The sequence below is a fragment of the Macrobrachium rosenbergii genome, chromosome 27 (genome assembly GCF_040412425.1).
Source record: "Macrobrachium rosenbergii isolate ZJJX-2024 chromosome 27, ASM4041242v1, whole genome shotgun sequence".
NCBI classification, from domain to species: domain Eukaryota; kingdom Metazoa; phylum Arthropoda; class Malacostraca; order Decapoda; family Palaemonidae; genus Macrobrachium; species Macrobrachium rosenbergii.
Window position 1 is genome coordinate 21,517,994 of NC_089767.1, and position 19,469 is coordinate 21,537,462.

Here is a 19,469-nt window from a genome sequence, read left to right on the forward strand (position 1 = left end):
GTTTGTATTATTTTGAAGGCAAAAGCTGTCAGACGTGTCATTTAACATAACAAGAAGGGGAGTGTTGCTAATCAGTGGTCATATTTTTCTTGTAATTCTCTCTCTCTCTCTCTCTCTCTCTCTCTCTCTCTCTCTCTCTCTCTCTCTCTCTCTCTCTCTCTCTCTCTCTCTCTCTCCGTAATAATTCATAAAAAATTTCACTCTCTTAAGTAAGGACAACTGTTATCTCTCTCTCTCTCTCTCTCTCTCTCTCTCTCTCTCGTTCGAAGTTAGCCAACCTACATATCACAGCACTGTTTCTCTGTATGTCTTTAACTGTACAGTAGATAATTTTGAATTGATCTAATTTTACCTGTACCGTTTACAAACTGTAAATGCACCATTCTGAAACATAGAGACATAGAGCATTTCAGAACAAAGAGAAAGTGACAGAATAAAGAAGTTTTTAAAAACGAGGTTGAGAAGACCTCTAAAAATAGATCGGTGGAATGGGGAGAGAGTCACACACTCATATATTCTTAAGTCAGCCATTTATTTCTTTTTTTAAGGGTAATGTATTAAGCTAACTTTTAAATGAAAATACAGTAACTTTAATTTAATTCAAAAGTTAGTTTTAATACTGAATTTCCATCTTTTGATATCTAATGTAAGAATAACTGTCTCTCTCTCTCTCTCTCTTTCTGTAATAATTTATAAGTAATGTAACTTGATATTTCAAGTAAGGACAGTTATAAATCTGTATCTCTCTCTCTCTCTCTCTCTCTCTCTCTCTCTCTCTCGTGTTATTCTCTCAGTCTCCGTAATAATTGATGAATGATTTCACTCTCTTAAGTAAGCACAACCCTTATCTCTCTCTCTCTCTCTCTCTCTCTCTCTCTCTCTCTCTCTCTCTCTCTCTCTCTCTCTCTCTCATAGTTAGCGCTCACACATTTTTACTACTTATTAATTCTCTGTACGTCTTTACCCGTACAGTAGATAGTTTAAATTGATCTAATTTGACCTGTATGGTCTACGAAGTGTAAATGCGCTATTGTTGCAAATATGTTCTAAAACATAGAGACATAATAACTAAGAGTTGTTGTATTACTCAAAATATAAAATACTGTTTGTTCATGAAAAATCATTTCAGAACAGAGAAAGAGACGCAGAATAAAGAAGTTTTTAAAAAGAGGTTGAGACGACTTCTAAAAATAGATCGGTTGGAAGGAGAGAGAGAGAGAGAGAGAGAGAGAGAGAGAGAGAGAGAGAGAGAGAGAGAGAGAGAGAGAGAGAGAGAGAGAGAGAAATTCTCTTCCAACTCTCAATTTTTATGTCAACCATTTATTTGTCTTTTTGAAGGGTAATGTATTAAGCTAACTTTTAAATGAAATTACAGTAACTTTCATTTCATTTAAAAGTTAAGTTAATAATTTGGGAGCAGCATGATTAGGGTCATATTTAGTGTTTAAACTTTAGAAATAAGCATTTATTAGCATTTTTAGAGACCATGCCAAGCTTACGCAAAAAATTCACCCTGGCGCGAGGGGTTCTGGAACCTAACCTCACAGAAGATCGAGTATGACTATATATATATATATATATATATATATATATATATATATATATATATATATATATATATATATATATATACATATGTATATATATATATATATATATATATATATATATATATATATATATATATATATATATACATATGTATATATATATATATATATATATATATATATATATATATATATATATATATATATATATATATATATATGATATTGTGTGTATATATATTGATATTGTCTAAGAAGGTGGAGCAACAATCTTTTTTCAATTTCTAGTCAGAATTTGATTGACTAGATTTGTTTATGAGTTTGTTTAATTTTTCTCTTAGGTCTGAAATATTAATCAAATGGGTGCCAAGTTAGTTGTAGAAGTGGTGTTGGCAGTATTGTAAGAAGTTTTGGAAGTTTAATTGATTTAGAACCCAGTGAAATTGTAGGTTGTTAAGGATTATTGTCTTTATGCTTTTTAACTAACCCATATACTTTAGACTTAAATATGGTAGTGGGGGAAATTTTGTTAAAAACTTTAGCAACAGGGCCTTTATCATTTTTATTATTCTTGTGGAATTAGTGTTCAATGATACATTTTAATTATTTTGACTAGTAGGTTCATTATTCTTTTTTGTGTATGAACTAATTGTCACATGATAAGTTTCCATTTTTGAGAAGTTACCAATTGTATTTGATTTATTTGTCTTATTGAGGCAAATGGGATTCCTGAAAGTTTTTGGGAAATTAATTTTACAAGAAAATTTTAGATAGGGCCAAACAAGTCCTTTACAATAGTGTACAGCAGATTTGATGTTGAAGGTCACTAAATTTCGTAAAGAAAAATGATGCTCTAGACAAATCACTGCAGGTTTTTTTTATCTTTTTCTTATGATCACTGTTTTTAGTTTTTCCTCAGTTTAGCCTACACAAACTTATTTGAAAAATTTTGCAAGTACACTTATTTTGTCATTTTAATGTAGAACCTTGAAAAATTGTCCCTAATCCATGCTCTGCCCAAAATGCTATGGGAAACAGCCCCAAAGTCTTAAAGTTGTTCTACGTACTGAGACAAATTTTCTCACTTACAGGTTCTGATATGCAGTGTTCAATATGTATATAAAGTTTGCTAGTCTGTACATGTATATTATTTTTTTCAGTTCTTGTGTGTATTTTTTTCACATCTTATTAATAGGTGATTCTGTTGTCAGTATTATTGGCAAAACCTTATCCAATTTATTGTTTTTACTTTTGTCTTCCAGCTATGGTGTAGTGCTGTGGGAACTTTTAACTGGTGAGATTCCATACAAAGGGATTGATGCCCTTGCGATTGCATATGGTGTAGCTATGAATAAATTAAGGCTTCATATCCCTGCCACTGTACCTTCCAATTGGAGAAATTTGATGGAAAGTAAGTTGATAATTTTGAATTGTGCATTTAGTGAAAGTTCACTTTAGAAAAGATGTTTAGTTTTTTAGATGCAAATTAACCTTCACCGTACAGGCCTTTATATGTATTGGTTTTTTCACTGCTATGGTAAACAGGAAAAGGACCAGTGTTGGTCCTTCATAAACACAAACATTCATGTCAGATTCTTCTGATACACATGCCAATGTCTTCACTCCAGATCTTGTGTTATGTTAAAGTGAAGGTACCAGTTTCATGAGTCTCTGATACAGTCACTCAAAAATGTTTTGCAACATATTCCAGAAGTTTTTGTTCACCTAACAATAATTTATTCGTTTTATATATACAGGGAAATGCACTTCTCTTATTCGATTTTGGTTATTAATCATACAGTTAACAATATAAAAAAGAATGGTGAGTGAAAAATCTGTACTACGAAAAATAACGAAACATTTTGAAAAATTTCTCTCATAATGACAGGGTAAAAGTCTAATAAAAAACTGTAATTAGTTATCCATTCAATCCTTATGGGAGTAAATTCAGAGACTTTTTTCTTCTTGGATAAATAACCCAATGGAAAAGTATAGGGAGAAAATCAGGTAACACCCAATGGATACTTAGTAGTAGAGAGAGAGAGAGAAAAAATAAATGATTAATTAAAGGAATTATAATAATGATAGAGATAAATAAAAACTGGTTTAAGGGAAACATGAGGTAATTCCTCTGATGTACCAGTCATGCCTGTGCTTGTTTCATGCTCTTTGGACGGAGTTGCCAAATAACGCTAGGTGTCAGTATTATAAGCTGTTGTCCGAAAAGTTTTGAAGTATGTTGCAAAACATTTTGAAGTGACTGTACCACCTGCCTTTAATGTCCATTTAATTATATTTGTCTTGGTACTCTGTCAAAAGCCTTTTCAAGATTCACAAATAATACTTTTTATGTACAGTAGTTTTTTCATTATAAAGACAACTTCTGTTGTTAAACTCTATAACATGAAGCCAAATTACCAGTTATCGATTTTAAGAATTTATCTAAATCCTTTCCTCCAGCACTTTTTTCTAGTATCTTCTTAGCATGCTGAAATAGCATTATTCATCTGTAATTTCCACATTGCAGGGCATCCCACTTTCCTTTGTACTATACCATTACTCTGGAGCTCTTTCCCGACTCTTTTGGGCCTACCCTATCATTTATCAGGTTTTCAAATATTTTAGTAAGCTCATGGATGGCTTGACTGACTCTCTTACTACTTTTATGAGGTCACTTGTCATTCCAGATTGTCTTAGGGCTTTTCCATTTTTCATCTTCTCGAAAGCTCTTTCCACTCCCTCAGCTGTTATGTTTTTTATTGGTCCTGTTATGGTGATATCTTCCAGTTCAAGTTCATTTACAGTGTTGAGAAGATATTCAAAATACTGTTTCCATCATAGTTCATCTGTTGTCAGCTTTAATTCCTTCATTATCATTATGTATAAACTTTGCCCTTATAAAGCTTTTCCATATTTCCTCAGCAGCTTATGCTGAGTATTTTATCTTTTCGCCCTATGTTGAATTCTGATTCCACTTTTCACAACTCTTCCTCTTTGCCATTGCCGCTTTCCTTATAAACATCTCTGTCCTCTTCCATGCATGTCCTCTGCCAGAGAATTGGAGCCTCTCTTGTTTTCATTGCCTTTTGCACATTATGATACAACCACCACCTGTCTCTCTTTCTCCATAACCCTTCCATGATAACACTCAGCTTTTTGTTCTTGGTATCTGTTTTTCAGTTTTCATATGTTTTACTCTTTTGACAGGCCTGTCTTTTATCTTCTTTCTGTCTTGATGTCATCAGTACTTTTCAGCTTCTCCATTCATGAATGCTATCAACTTCTCTTTTAGCCTTGTTCCTCCTCACCACTGCAGTTCAGGCTATATATGATTAATGATTTCTTAATGAACAAATGATGTATTTACTTTTTTTTTTGCAGGTTGTTGGGAATTAGACCCACATGCTCGGCCAACATTTGAGGTTATTCTAAAGAAGCTAGATGAGATTAGCCGTTCAAACTTCACTCAGACACCACATGAGAGCTTCCACACTATGCAGGGCCATTGGAAGGTTGAGATTGAAGAAAAAGTCAATGAAATTAGAATGAAAGAGAATGTAAGTATACTTTAATGGTAAAATAGTAATACAGTAAACCCCCCGTATTCGCGGTCTCACTATTCACGGACTCACGTATTCACGGATTTCTCTGTGGAACATATCTACCCATTCGCAGAAAATTTGCTCATGCGCGGTATTTTTCACTGAGAAATATTCACTGATTACTGTATTTTCATATAATTTTCATGATTAAATGCACTTTTTGTGATAAAACCATTAAAATACTCAGATATAAGCATTTTTAGAAGGTTTTTTATGTTTAAACTATCAAAATAGGCAGTTCTAAGTATTTTTAGATTTTAGCTATTTGCGGGTGGGTGCGATATTCATCCCCCGCGAATACAGGGGGTTTACTGTAATACAGATTGTTAATGAAAGGTCACTGATGGTTTTAAAAGGTTACATTTAAATTTAATGTAAGTAAATAACATTTAAATACCATTGACTTTTGAAAGGTAGTATATTACTTTGTTCATATGTATTTTGTTAGGGTATTTTTAGTTCTAATAATGATAGTGTATTTGTACAAAGACAAACACTTACAGTCGTTTTGTTTCAAGTGGGCAAATATTTATAAATAAGGGAGAAAATGTCTTGCTACTATAGAGGATATTAAGTATCTCATGAGTGGACTAAGAATCTCATATACTTGGTAGTAAGCTTCAGTCATCAGCATCAAATGTGATTTTCTGCTTTTCACCATTTATGTAGTCTTCGGTCAATTAATTCCTCTTTCCTACTTTTGCACTGCATTGCTAGGGGATTAGTTCACAATCTCTTTACTACCAATGTATAATACTTTGTCATTAAGACATGCAGTTATTAAATAACACTTCTCGCTTGTTCCTTGGCCTTGATTAGGTTTTTATTATACTTGATGTCCATCCTAATACAGGTGTTTATGTTTGTAACTATGAGAGATCTTTTTATTCTGCTAATAACTTGAAGAAATAAAATTTGAAAGTATGTTTCTTCTTGAATAACATCCCATCCTGGTTGTACCTTTATTTAAGTGTTACCATAGTCTTTTTTATTGAATTGATATATTTTTCCAGGATGGGTAACTTTTAATTTTTTTTACTTATGCCATTGACACTTTGCTGTTTGTATACATTGCAGGTAAATGTTCAGCCTTTTGAGGCTCTGTTTTTTATAATAATAATCTGACAATTACTCAAGCATTTAGAGTGTATCTCCTTTAGTTTGCAATGAAATTTTAAATTTGAAACATTTGAATACAGAGTAAATGAAAATGAGGAATGTAAAGACATGTAGGAAACCCCAGGAAATCATAGCAAAATCAGGTAGATGGAAACTTAGTGTTATAGGGAGTTTTATGATGATGATGAAAGTTGTAACTTACGAGTGCTTCAGCTTCTGGTCTAACTAACCAAGTTAGTAGTGTATGCCAAACACAAGACCTGAGCTTCTAGAAATCGTATATTCTTAAGTAGGTTGGCAGTATAAAAGATTTTGTCATCATACCTTTGTACCTAATGATATGATATCATCCCAGTCAGGGCTCTGCTCTACTTGAATTAATTTATCACCTAAGTACTGTATATATTTGTGTACTGTGAGGCAGTGGCTTGGTCTTGTTTACAGTATAATTTTTAAAAATCCACTTATATCTTTTTAAACAGAGACCATTGCATATCCTGTGACCTTCCTCCACCCCTATTAAGAGCAGAATAATTTGAGAGTGAAGAGGGATCTCAAACTCAGATAAAAGTGACAAAATCTTTGTTTTTAAATTTTTATGCAATCCTCCACTCTGTACCTGTGTATTAGACTAACGTAAGGAAAAGATACGCATGAATGAATTCTTTTTCGTGAGTTATGTATTCATATTCTGGTTGACTATTGTGAAGAGGCAGTTTTAGGTATGCAGAGAAAACTTTAAAGCTTTTACATGGCAGGATTTGAGATGCCGAGAAGAAGAGGTACGCCGAGCATTAGTGCAACAAAAGAGAATGGAAGAGCAGTTAAAAAAGAGAGAAGAAGAATTACATCACAGGGAATTAGATTTACTTCAGCGAGAGATTTCCATAGCCATTATTCAACAACAGTCATCTAAACCTACACCAAAGAAGCGAAAAGGAAAGTTCAAGAAAAAGTTACTTAATAGAACTCATCAAATATCTGCTCCTTCAGGTAAGTTGCGCCGTATTTTTTCTTTGAGGATTGTTTACTAGTTAAGTTCAGATTCTGTTTTGTTATATAATTTGTTATACAGTATTTACTATCTGTATGGTGATAATTAGATTGTTTCAACATGAATTATATTGTGAATAGAGGGAGAAGTTATTTGTTTTGTGAAATAAGAGGGAGAAGTTATATATTGTGTGAAATAAGAGCTGGATTGACATGTAGAAATGTACAAGGCAACAATGTGCTCTGACCACAGAGATGACAGTGTAAATAATGGGAATTGATAAATATAATCTGTATTTAGGTTAGGTTTTCATGGGTAAATGAACATAGTAGCTTACTCAGACTGGATTGAAATAGTATTCCTCTTACTTTTGTTTCAAGTTTTACAGGAAAGATTCTGATGCAACTCTTGAAATATTTATGGCATTGGTACAAAAGAAATATTAATATTGCTGCATATGGAGCCAGGGAAGTTCCATGCTGAATTTGAAAGTTTTATAAAATTTGTGTTGTCCTAAATTCTTTTTTTTTTTATTTTGAATACAATGATTCTTGTGTTTAACTGGATGCTGAGATCTATTTGGATAATGTTTGTGCAAGATGTGCATGATCATGAGTGTCTTGCCAATTTTGTTGTTTTGCTTGGAAGCACTTAGGTGTTGGAATACAATATGTGTAGCACATTATTTTTATGTTTTAAGAACTAGGGAGAGGCATATTTGGGGAGGATGATATAATGGGCATTAAGTATGGTGTCTATAAAACATTTTAAAGAGCTTTGTCCAAAGTTATGTTGTTTTTTGAAGTTGTATTATGAATGCATATGTGTGGTGTTGCTGTTTGAATTATGAGGTTTGCAGGCATCTTATAAATCAAAATTATAAGGAGTGTATGATTGCTGTGTTAAGTAGAGAATTTTATAATAACTTTATTCCTTGGATGCTTTAAAAACACTGAAAATATATCGATTAACGTAGATTGTATATGATCTGATGAAAATAATTGTTTAAAAACAAATTTTGTTTTGTAGATGAAAACTGTTTCCTTCCTTGAGCCTATTGATTCAGTATTGAAGATGATGAACAAGTACAAAATTTATCAGACAGTGGCTCTACTATAGTGAGCTATAATTCTCGATATCTGACCCACTTCAATTTGGAGCTTTACTGTCAACTTGATTTTCCTTCGTCTAATCATAGGTGTGTAAGTAAGGTAATGGTTTTATGTTTACAAAAATTGAAGTTTGAAAATGTAATTTGTTCGTACAGTTAGTGAACCACTGATTTATGTAGGAGGGATGGCAATTGAAAAGGAACTTTCTAATTTTTGTGACCCTTTGGTAAGAAGAGTGCCATGCCCAAGTTGTAGGATCACTCAGAGTTCAGGTTGTGAGTTAATCACTGCTGTTTGGTAAGGTATGTCCAGGAAGAGATTAGACTGGTTAATGTTGGCAGGTTGTCCAGATTGACAGCTAGGATCAGAATGTCTGTTTACAAAGCTGCAGTGTGCACTGAGGGACTTTTAAAAGAAAATGGGAGTGTGGACAGAGGGTAGTTAAGGTGAAAGATTATGGGATAACTTATAAGCACTTTTAGCAAACTGCTTATTTCACTATATGGACAGAAGAGTTGTATTTTGAAGAGGTAAATGTAGCTGTATAAAAATTTACTGCACTTAATTAGATGAATTTTTTCTTTTAGTCAGAGGTAGGAGTCTTGATATTCTGAGAACGGGAAATGAAAAGCTAAAGGATTGACAATGACCGGCTAGAATTTGTGATATAAATTTATCGTTCCATAGATTTACATGGACTTACTTGTGTTATTCTCCATGAAGTTAGTAAATGAAGAGATTGCAAAAGATATCATGGTATACCCTATAATCCAGAGCAACTGGTCTTGTAAAGACCAAAAAAAGAGGGACCCACCTGCATGTTTTTGAAACACATTATTTGGTCAGTAATTGATGCAGTTCACCGAAATGTTTTGAAGTCAGAAAAGCTGGGAGAGTTAACAGATTAGTAGATTTGCTGTGTTGCCTTTTAGCATTCAGAGGGAAGTTTCTTGTGACTACTGAAGATATGTCTTTAGATTCCATTTTGAGTGATTTGTGCAGGTTTAAAAAAGACATTTGAAATGGGCACTGATACATGCACTTACCTTTGGTTATGCAAAGGTCCACTAGTCTGGGAGATGTGAAAAGAGAAGGTCAATAAGAGTGGTTATGTACTGTCAACCACTCCTCGATAGCTTTGACAAAAACTCATCTCTCTGAGAAGTAAACTGTAGACTTTTGAGGTTAAAGGTGGAAGGCTTGTCGATTGGATTAAAATGTTAAGATGACTTAAATGGCTGGGCCAAAACATAAGTTTCTTATGATAACTAAATGAAGAAGTCCATATACCTTGGAGTTGTTCCTAGGTGACGTAGACCAGTAGGCCACTCCATTTGATCATCATAACCACTTTCCAGAAGGCAGGTCCATGAAAAAAAAGCAATGGAGGGACATTTTGTGGTTGAGTGCAGCCATTACAGATGATGTGAAGGGAGCAAACTAAGAGGCAGTTAGACCAAAATGGATTGTTTTAGCTTTATACAGCTGATGATTAGGTGTTGTTCACTTATATGAAGGCTTATATTGGAAAGGTGAACTTATCAACCTGCTGATGAGGGGCAGTGAACTGATGGAAGAGGGAAGATAGAGGAGGAAGTTGCAAGGAGTGCATAAAAGAGGAGTTCATATTTTGTGGAGGTGGCATGTTGATGACAATGCACAGAAATCAAATTGTGAAACAGATATGTTAAAAAATATGTCCAGTGGAAATTGTCTTGCTAGGCAAAAGGAGATCTTTTTCTAAGAAATAGTTAGTGAAATAGTAGATCTACAGTAATTTTGAATAATAGGGACATAAGACACTTATGTCATAATTCTCTTCCAAGTTGAAGATGGTTGTATTTCCAAAGGTGAGTAAAGATAGCTACATTTTCTATAAAAGGTTTGTGAGCCTTGGGTCATGATGGGCTTTTTACACATTATTACTGGAGCACTCTGGTCATTAACTGGAACTTTCAGAACATTAATTGGCCCTTTCTACATGTTATTATTGGAGCTTTTGGCACATTACTGTGTTATTTGTTCGTTTTCAAAATGAGCCAAAAAAGGCTATTTATTTCAAGGGATGCTTCCACAATATAGAATTCTCATTTGCAAACTATAGTGAAAACTGAGAGAAGAAAAGGACAAATAGATACCAAGTGAAAATTGATGAACGAAAAACGTTTATACCTAAGTCTTACAAGTAACATTGTATGATGTTTAAAGTGTGCTGTAGTATCTCAGCGCTCTTGAACTTTTACAGTGGCTGGCCATATTCACTTATAGGGTAATAGCAATAATGTTCATGCTAGGAATAAAGGGCATTATATAAATTAAGTTTTATCCATAAAAGTCCACACTGGCTTCTTCATAAAAGCAAAAATTTCAAGTGCCTTTTTTCTTATATTAACCCTTTTAACCCCGGACTAATATTTATGACGTGAGCCTACGCGTGCATAAAATTGCATGTTATTTTGGAAAAGTGGGTCTTTTTTTCCTGTCACTTACCGTATGTTAATCATCTCCCAAAATATAGGCTATTATATATCAATTTAAAGCTTATGAACTATATTTTAAAGTGAAAATATCAGAATTGATGTTCCCTGTAGGGTTAAGGGTTCGCTGTCAGGCATCAGCAGACAACAGACATCAGCTGACGACAACAAACATGAGAAACGCATTACAAAGCCTTATTTACGACACTGTCTGAGCTTGTCACTCTTATATAACACAATCTTTATTCTATATGTGATTATTGATAACTAAAAAATAAGTGTATCTTATGCATTTCTAATATAATATCACAAAATTTACATATATTTTGCGATAATTCCTCGAGACCACAGCCATGCATGAGCGTGAAAATGTAAACAAACATGAGATTTCTGGGTAATATGGCTGAAAGATGTGCTATCATCTGATTGGCTTTCTTGGAAAAAGGAGGGAGATGATCACCCAATAAAAAGTAACTATCTCCTGATGTGGGTTGGGCTTATTTAAGCGAGTAATTTGAGTGTGACTATATATAGCCACATGGAGTAAGCAGTAAAAGCCAGTATATAGCCTCATGGGTTAAAAGGGTTAATGTTCTACCTGGATGAAATTAATGTGGTACTAAGCCCTTGTAGTAATCTTCAAACAATATGTTTTTGTCTGTTACCTTTTGAACTAATTTTGCAACTATATAACACATCAGGTTAAGTATAGATCAAGCAACTATATAACACATCAGGTTAGGTGTAGATCAAGCTACCTAAAATTTCTCCATAAATTCATCATCAACAGATTCAGGCATTGCAACACTGGTTACACTAGAATCACAAGAGCCAGGTTTTGGATTGTAATCCTGTATTCTGAACTTACTTAACAATACTTTCTGAATGTGATATGTTTTTTACGAGTATGTGACATTCTGTTACATTTTTCTTGACCTAGAGTTCAGCTTTGTACCTAAAAACCAATTCACTTGACTTAGTCTTATTTGTTAGTCAGGTTCTTTTGCTTAGAATTAAAATGCAGTTTTATTACTAGCACAAATTAGTGCTATTTTCTCAAACAACAATGATAACCTTTGAGTTCTCAGTTTTAGTGTACATGCGTTGCTCAACAGCAGATAATTCAAGTATTCCATCAAGAAGAAACATGAAGTATTTTATACCAATAAATGTAACTTTGTTTAAAACCACACAAAGATTTGTTTAACTTGCAAACTAATTTTTCCATGTTCTAACCAGTTTTAATGAAAATTTAATGGTCACTGATGGGTTTTAAGTATGGTGGTTTGGTATCTTTCTGTTGAATTATTGTTTCTTCTTGGATTGCACCCTGAAATTTCATTCTAACTAAAGTCAATCGTACTGCAGGAGAAAATGTTTCTGGTAGTCTCTATTTTCAGTCAAAAATAGCCACAAAAAATTGCTTTAACTTTTCTTAATTGTTAGGACTAAGTTTTACACCACACACCTACCCATCTCCAACAACAGAATGACCTTCAGGCGGGGCAGTTAACTGGAAAGTCTTGTTTTATTCAAAATATTTAACTCTTCATCCATTACTTTCTTTCAGTAATGATGTTCACAAGAAGAGAGGGCTCTGTCATAATGAGAATTTTTATTCTCTATAACAGTAACCAACTGTACACTGTGATGCATTTGCAAGATCAGGTTCATTAACATAGTCATTAATGTTGTTGACTCGTTGGGTTATCTGGGGATATCTTCTTTCTTCAGGTGATTCACAAATGTCCCTTCTTAGCTACCACTTGTCACTGGGTGTAGAATAGCACCTTGCTGTGTGATTCTCAGACTTCCATAGTTTTTTATGCACTTCGCTCTTTTCATGTCTTCTTCTTCGGAAGATACACTGAGTAGACTGGATGCTGGTTGCCATGAAGATGACTATTCTCTTCTCACTTTTCTCACCAAGCTGGTTCTTCTTTTGCATGTATGCAAAACAGGTAGACCTGAATACATACAATTTATCATTTTTTATACTGTCATTGGGTCTGCTATTAGGCAGAAAGTATTTTCTTAATACAAGCCTATTCAGGTTCAATTCTAAGCTCATGATCTTAGACGGTGACCACTTACATTATTTTCATTACATGAATTTAGAGGACCTTACTAATGTTCAGGGTAGAATTCTCCTAGTTTTCAACGTCTCTATTTAAGTCTTTAATAGCATAAGAATGATGTTTATTTCTCTGTTAGTATTTCACCGGCTGACACGGGACCCCGATCCAGAAAAAGGATTTTGACAAAGGAAAAATCTATTTCTGGAGAGGGGCCCGTGTCACCCGGTGACCCACCCCTGTTTTTCATTCTCTCCCTCCCATGGTAAACATCATTCTAGTGGGGTGGGTGCTAACATGGAATGCGACTAGTGTTGCCTTGTATACAGTCCGCGAGTAGTGCATGGGCTTGTATCGGCACCTCTCTCGTTGGGACTTTTGACATTGGGAATCTCTATAGGATAAGGTTCAGTGTTTTTGTAGTTCACCCTCGGGGTTATCATAGGAGCAGGGAAGCATCCTGCTCCTCTCCGAGAATTTGGGAAGGCATACGCTTCAGGGGAGGCAATCAAGCCTCCTCCCAGTAGTATTTTTCATATGGGTAGGAGGCTGTACCATTTTCGGGGCCACTGGAACTTCAGTCCCTGGGCCCAGAGTATAGTTATCAAGACCCGGGATGGAGCTGGACTATCTGTTCCCTCCCCCAATCAGGTTCGGTCAGTTTCCGGCCAAGATTCTGGAGGACTTTGTGTATGGCCTGTCAGGCTTTTTCAGTCTGCCAAGGAAGTTCCCTTCCACTGGAAAATTTTTCCGGGCGTGTCCCGTTTATTTTCCTCATTCAATGCGGCAAGTCTCGCTTGCTTACAGTCTTGTGGGTTCGGCTCCTACTGCTCCATGGAGCCGTAACCACCTCTATAGACCTTTCCGACGCTTCCTTTCACATCCTGGTTGCAGGAAGGTTCTATCCCTTCTTGGGATTAGACTCGGGGAGCAGGCGTACCCCTTCAAGTTCATACCCTCCTCAATGCAGCCCCCAGAATCTTTGTCAGTTTGAACAATACCGTAGTTCAACAGCTCCGGTATTAGAGGGTTATGCTAACCGCATATCTAGTTGCCTGGCTCATTTGGGCACCCAGCGTCGGGAATTGCCTGAGGGTACCGGTCATTATAATCGGTTTTCTAGAGTCTTTGGGCTTCTAAGTACACACGAAGAAATCCCACCTGAACTGGAGGGTAGCCTTCAGTAGTTGTGAATACAGTGGAAGCGGAAGAGATAGCAAGGGCAACCTAACATTTCATCAACACATCAACACAAGCATACCTTCTCGCCCCAAGAAAAGGTCTTGGGCTCTCTCCAGTTTGCTTCAGTGGCGGTTCTCCTTCTGAAGTCAAAGCTGGAGTCTATATCCGGGTATGGCGGAGTCAGGGACGTGTCTCCTGGTTCCTCCTGTTTGAATATTGGCCTCCGCCTTGAACGGCTGTTAGGTGCTTATCGAAGTCAGTTCCTCTTTCCCCTCCGGCCTCAGTATTCCACACCGTCACCTCTCTGGGCGGGTGGGGTGGATATTTATGGCCCCATGAAGCACATGGAGCTTAGTCGGTCACGTTCCGGCAGTTCTATATCAACGCTTTGGAGGGCAGTGGCAGTCTTCCTGTCCTTGGGGATCTTCTTCCTCCCAAGAGGATCCATTTTAGGCTGGTTCTGAACGAAACAGCAATAGTGCGCTGCGTAAACAAGTGGGTTCAAACTCGAGTTGCATCATTCAGGTTATGGTTCATTCATCTCCATAACCAACAGGCACAAGTGCCTCTGTCTGCCACCCTTCTTGTAGGGGTCCAAAAGGTCACTGCCTTTTCCCTATCCAGGGCCTCCCCCCTGGTGTCGGAATAGTCCTTAGTCAAAGAGTCATTCAGGTAGTCCTGTGATCTTTTCCTGGTCCTCGAAGTAGGTCTGTTTGCAACCCAATTCAGCCACAAACTATCAAGCTGCCACGACTGGTATAAACTCAGCCTGCGTCAGCCTCCTCAAAGTTCTGGTGCCCTGGCTTTGTGGTCTTTGTGAATTTTACAGTTTGGGAGGAAACTGATATTGATCCTGTTATTACTGTTTTCCTAAATTCAGTCAAGGGATCCTACTCTACTGCAGTGTGGCTCTGCAGTTAAGTAACTAGCACTCTTCACATAGTTTTTGAAGCTACAGCAATGATGCGGCCGCATTGGCCCCGGGGAAAGTGTTTTGTTGGAACCAGACTCACAGGCCCTTAACTTTCATCCCTAAGGTCTGTGTTTGTCTGGGACCAGTACTCCGTCCACATTCGGTTTCCTGGTCTTTGAGTAATGTATCGGAGTTAGCTTCGGTAACCAACAATCATCTTGTTCTTACCTTTCCTTGTTGGGGAAGACTCAAATTTTTAATCAGCTTAGCTTCTAGTGCTAGTTTTCATGTACTGTCTGCCCTGTCTAGCGGAACCAATCATTTTGGTTTCCCCTCATCAGGGATAGTGTTGGGAATTCCTCACCCTAACTTTCTATCTGCAGTTGAGGGTCCTCATTTTTGGTGGTCACCTTGGAAAGTACTCCCCTTTCACAAGGTCTGTCTCTGTGCCCAGTTTTCTCCTTGCAGGCTTTTTTAGACAGGACCTCGCAATTTTGTCAGGTCCTCTCTTTATTTAAAAAGGGGGGGTTACTGTCATTGTGTCTGCTATTAGGCAGAAATGCCCAGTTTTCTCCTTACAGGCTTTTTTTTGACAGGATCTCGCAATTTTGTCGGATCCTCTCTTTTAAAAAAGGGGGGGGATACTGTCATTGGGTCTGCTATTAGGCAGAAAGTATTTTCTTAATACAAGCCTATTCAGGTTCAATTCTAAGCTCATGATCTTTGACGGTGACCACTTACATTATTTTCATTACATGAATTTAGAGGACCTTACTAATGTTCAGGGTAGAATTCTCCTAGTTTTCAACGTCTCTATTTAAGTCTTTAATAGCATAAGAATGATGTTTATTTCTCTGTTATTATTTCACCGGCTGACACGGGACCCCGATCCAGAAAAAGGATTTTGACAAAGGAAAAATCTATTTCTGGAGAGGGGCCCGTGTCACCCGGTGACCCACCCCTGTTTTTCATTCTCTCCCTCCCATGGTAAACATCATTCTAGTGGGGTGGGTGCTAACATGGAATGCGACTAGTGTTGCCTTGTATACAGTCCGCGAGTAGTGCATGGGCTTGTATCGGCACCTCTCTCGTTGGGACTTTTGACATTGGGAATCTCTATAGGATAAGGTTCCGTGTTTTTGTAGTTCACCCTTTTCCATACACGACTCCATCTAGTGGAGCTCGCTCTGGGGGTAGTAACTCCAGCATTTCATTTAGCTTTCTCTGGTATCTAGCAATGGAATTACCTAGAAATAAGTGCTGAATGGACTTTTTCACCGGGTGACACGGGCCCCTCTCCAGAAATAGATTTTTCCTTTGTCAAAATCCTTTTTTTTTAATTGGGACATGTCCATTTTTTAATTGGGACATGTCCAATTCATCCCAGAAGAAATGACAGGGAAAGATTAGAAGAAGAACAGGCAAGAGCAACCAGACTATACCATCAGTGAGACATCTTTGTTACCAAAGGAATCTAGAGTACCTCATTCGTACTGTATTCTAGAAAATTTGTGATCAAGCAGTCACTTGAGAAAAAAATTGTAAATGCCCCAGAGATTTATTTATCTTAATTAGTAACCAAACTAGATCCAGTGGATGGAAAATGAAACTGAAGAGGGTCATCACTAGCCACGGTAGGAACCTCTTCCTAGATAAGGTAATCTCATTGTGGGACAGACCTCCAGCTGAGGTTGTGAAAAGTAGCACTAATAGCTAGTTCAAGAACAGATTTTATACAGGGTTGACACATGCTCCTGTAACTTTTTGTATTTGTCTTAAATGAACAAATGTCTTTGAGGCAACTCGATGTAACTCCATGTTATTAATGTCATTATTGTTGGAGGTAATGTTGATTAGTTCATCTCAGGAAATAGAATGAGAGTGAAAAAGTGAAAAGAAACATTTCAGGCAGTTTCTTTTTGACTCATCTAGCTTCTGTGTGCAAAAACATTTCAAATCTTTTTTACTCAGAGCAGAGCTGTGGAATTAGTCGGAAATTCAAAGCGTGTTTCTGGAGTCTGTTTACTGTGTACTGTAGTGATATGTGAAGTTGATCTTTGGAGGTTGTGCATCCTGATACCTGTAGTTTGCAAAGAGCATTGTACACACCAGGCAACACTGATGAAACCATGATGATGACTTGTCATCAGTGCACTCCATCTGTTGCACAAGGAATGAATGTCAGTAAGTGGGACTTAGAGGAAATTCTCAACAATATGAAATATCGTCCCTTTTTGGATGTGTTTATCTTGCAAATAACAGCAGAGAAATTAAATTTTCATGTATGAAGAAATAAATATAAGCTATATTGCTTCACAGATAGGACTTAAACTAATTTTAAATTAGGTTCTGTTTCTGTAGCACTGTCATAATCATTAATGATTTTGTTTAGATTTCCCCGTTGCAAGGTCAAATACAGAATTTGTTTTCTTTTTTCACTTCAGTCTTATGCACTATTTGCTTGAATTCCCATTTGGTCTAGACTCTAGATATTTTTTATGCCCTTTTAGGGAACTTTTTTGGGCATTCCTGTTGGTCTAAAATATCAGAATAAAAATTTAATTCCATAGTGGAAATACAATTTGATTTAAATATTAAAGTGCAACTAACATAAAAGTTTGTACCTTGATTTGTGAATGGCCATTTTCTAAATATAGCATTAGTATATCAGTGTTCTATTTAGTTAATTAAAAATAAAAACTTTTTGTCTCATGGTTTTAACAGGGAGAATTTTAAGAGACAGATTTTACAGTTGAGGCCACTCGTTACTTTAACAAAAAAAAAACTGATGAACAGTTGGTGTGTCAGTGGGGTCCCCACTGGTCTTTACTATGGTAAAGGTCTTATGTCATTTTTTCAGAAATGCTGGAAGGGAGTCACTTGGCCTATACAGTTTATGCTGAATTTTTTTTCTTTACAGTACATTAAGGCCCTACACCCCAACAATGTATACAGTTCACATTGGAACATGAACATGACGTCCAACTTCCCTGTTTAGATATTTCAATTAACGAAACAGTACGGGGTGTAATATTAGTTTTTAAGAAAAGGTGGCTCACAGGTCAAGGTATAAACTTTTAAGGTAAGGCAGTCCCCGGTTTACGAGGGGACCGGCTTACGACATTCCGAGGTTATGACGCTTTTCAAATATATTCATCAGAAATTATTTCCCGGTTTACGACGCATGTTCCGGGGTTACGACACGTTGTACGCCGATCTGACGGAAGAAATATGGCTCCAAAATGGTAGAATAATCAAAATTTGGAGGTTTTTTGATGAAAAACTCAATAAAAATGCAGTTTACATCGTTTTCAATATACCCAAAGCATTAAAAGTAAGGTTTTCTTAGGATTTTTGACAATTTTCAATGATTTTTCGGTTTACGACGATTTTTGGTTTATGACACAGCGGAAAAACAGAACCCCCATCGTAAACCGGGGACTGCCTGTAGTTTTTGGTAATATTTAAGTCAAATTGGTAATATGTAAGTCAAATTATACTGCCTTGGTATTGCTCTGTGCTATATTATCCTCTGGTTGCTAAAACTTCCACTGTAAAATACAGTTTTGTTTCAAGTATTTCAAAACTCATATCCTTCTGTTTTGTTCAACAGGAAGGTAGAAAAGTTTTCAAATAATGGATTTTAAACATGTCAGTATGTACCTATTGTTTCCAAATGATTAATGTACATGTCCATTCCTTTTTTTCATTCCAAAAATATAAACTGCAGTTACAAAGGGCCATTCAGAACAATTTGTGGCATAGATATTTAATTAATTCCTATAAATTATAGGACACTGGTTTCATTGTTCTTTTATGAAGACAAGGTTCTACTTTGGTGTGAACTTTAATGGGCTATTGTTTTAATTGCCAAAATTTTAAAATTTGCAAGTACATTGGAGCCACCGTAGGTTCTCATCATGGAGTCAGTCACCATACAGGATGTCATATAAAAACAAAAGAGTTTCTTAACTCTTTAGATTATTGCAAGAAATGTAAAATGTAGTTTTGGTATGAAGTTTTTGATATTGTTGCTCAGGCACCCTATGGCTTATGTCTCTTTCTACTCTCAAATAATTACTATTAAGCACTTTCTTCCTTTGCTGAAGTATCACATCTCTATTCTGGTTTTGTCTATAGCATAAGTCGACATTCTCTCACATGAAAATGAGTTTTTTTTTTAAGTTCTTACTTTCATTTTTTATGTTAGGTTTGGTATCATTACATTCGAGTAGCCAAACATGATTTGCACAGTTTAATGGTGGCTTTAAAATACTATATCTTTAATAGACTTATAATTGTTGTATCATTAGTGTAGCTGTGTGAGAGAGTAAAAGGGAAGAGGAAGACTTTTTAAGATAGGGACAGACAGACATTCATATGGTTGCACACATTTGTTTGTACAATTATGTAAGTTCAAGTAACTACAGTGTGATGCTCTTTGA

At 36.1% G+C, this 19,469-nt stretch overlaps 1 protein-coding gene across 5 annotated transcripts in view; it reads left to right on the plus strand.

Moving 5' to 3' along the window:
* Positions 1-19,469, plus strand: part of LOC136853472 (mitogen-activated protein kinase kinase kinase 11-like) — a 200,095-nt gene that overhangs the window by 70,467 nt on the left and 110,159 nt on the right. For all 5 annotated transcript variants that reach the window (XM_067129079.1, XM_067129080.1, XM_067129078.1 and 2 more), the window contains exons 5-7: positions 2,813-2,961; positions 4,932-5,107; positions 7,030-7,264. In XM_067129079.1, the coding sequence (XP_066985180.1) occupies positions 2,813-2,961; positions 4,932-5,107; positions 7,030-7,264 (560 nt within the window). The remainder of the gene's footprint in view (positions 1-2,812; positions 2,962-4,931; positions 5,108-7,029; positions 7,265-19,469) is intronic.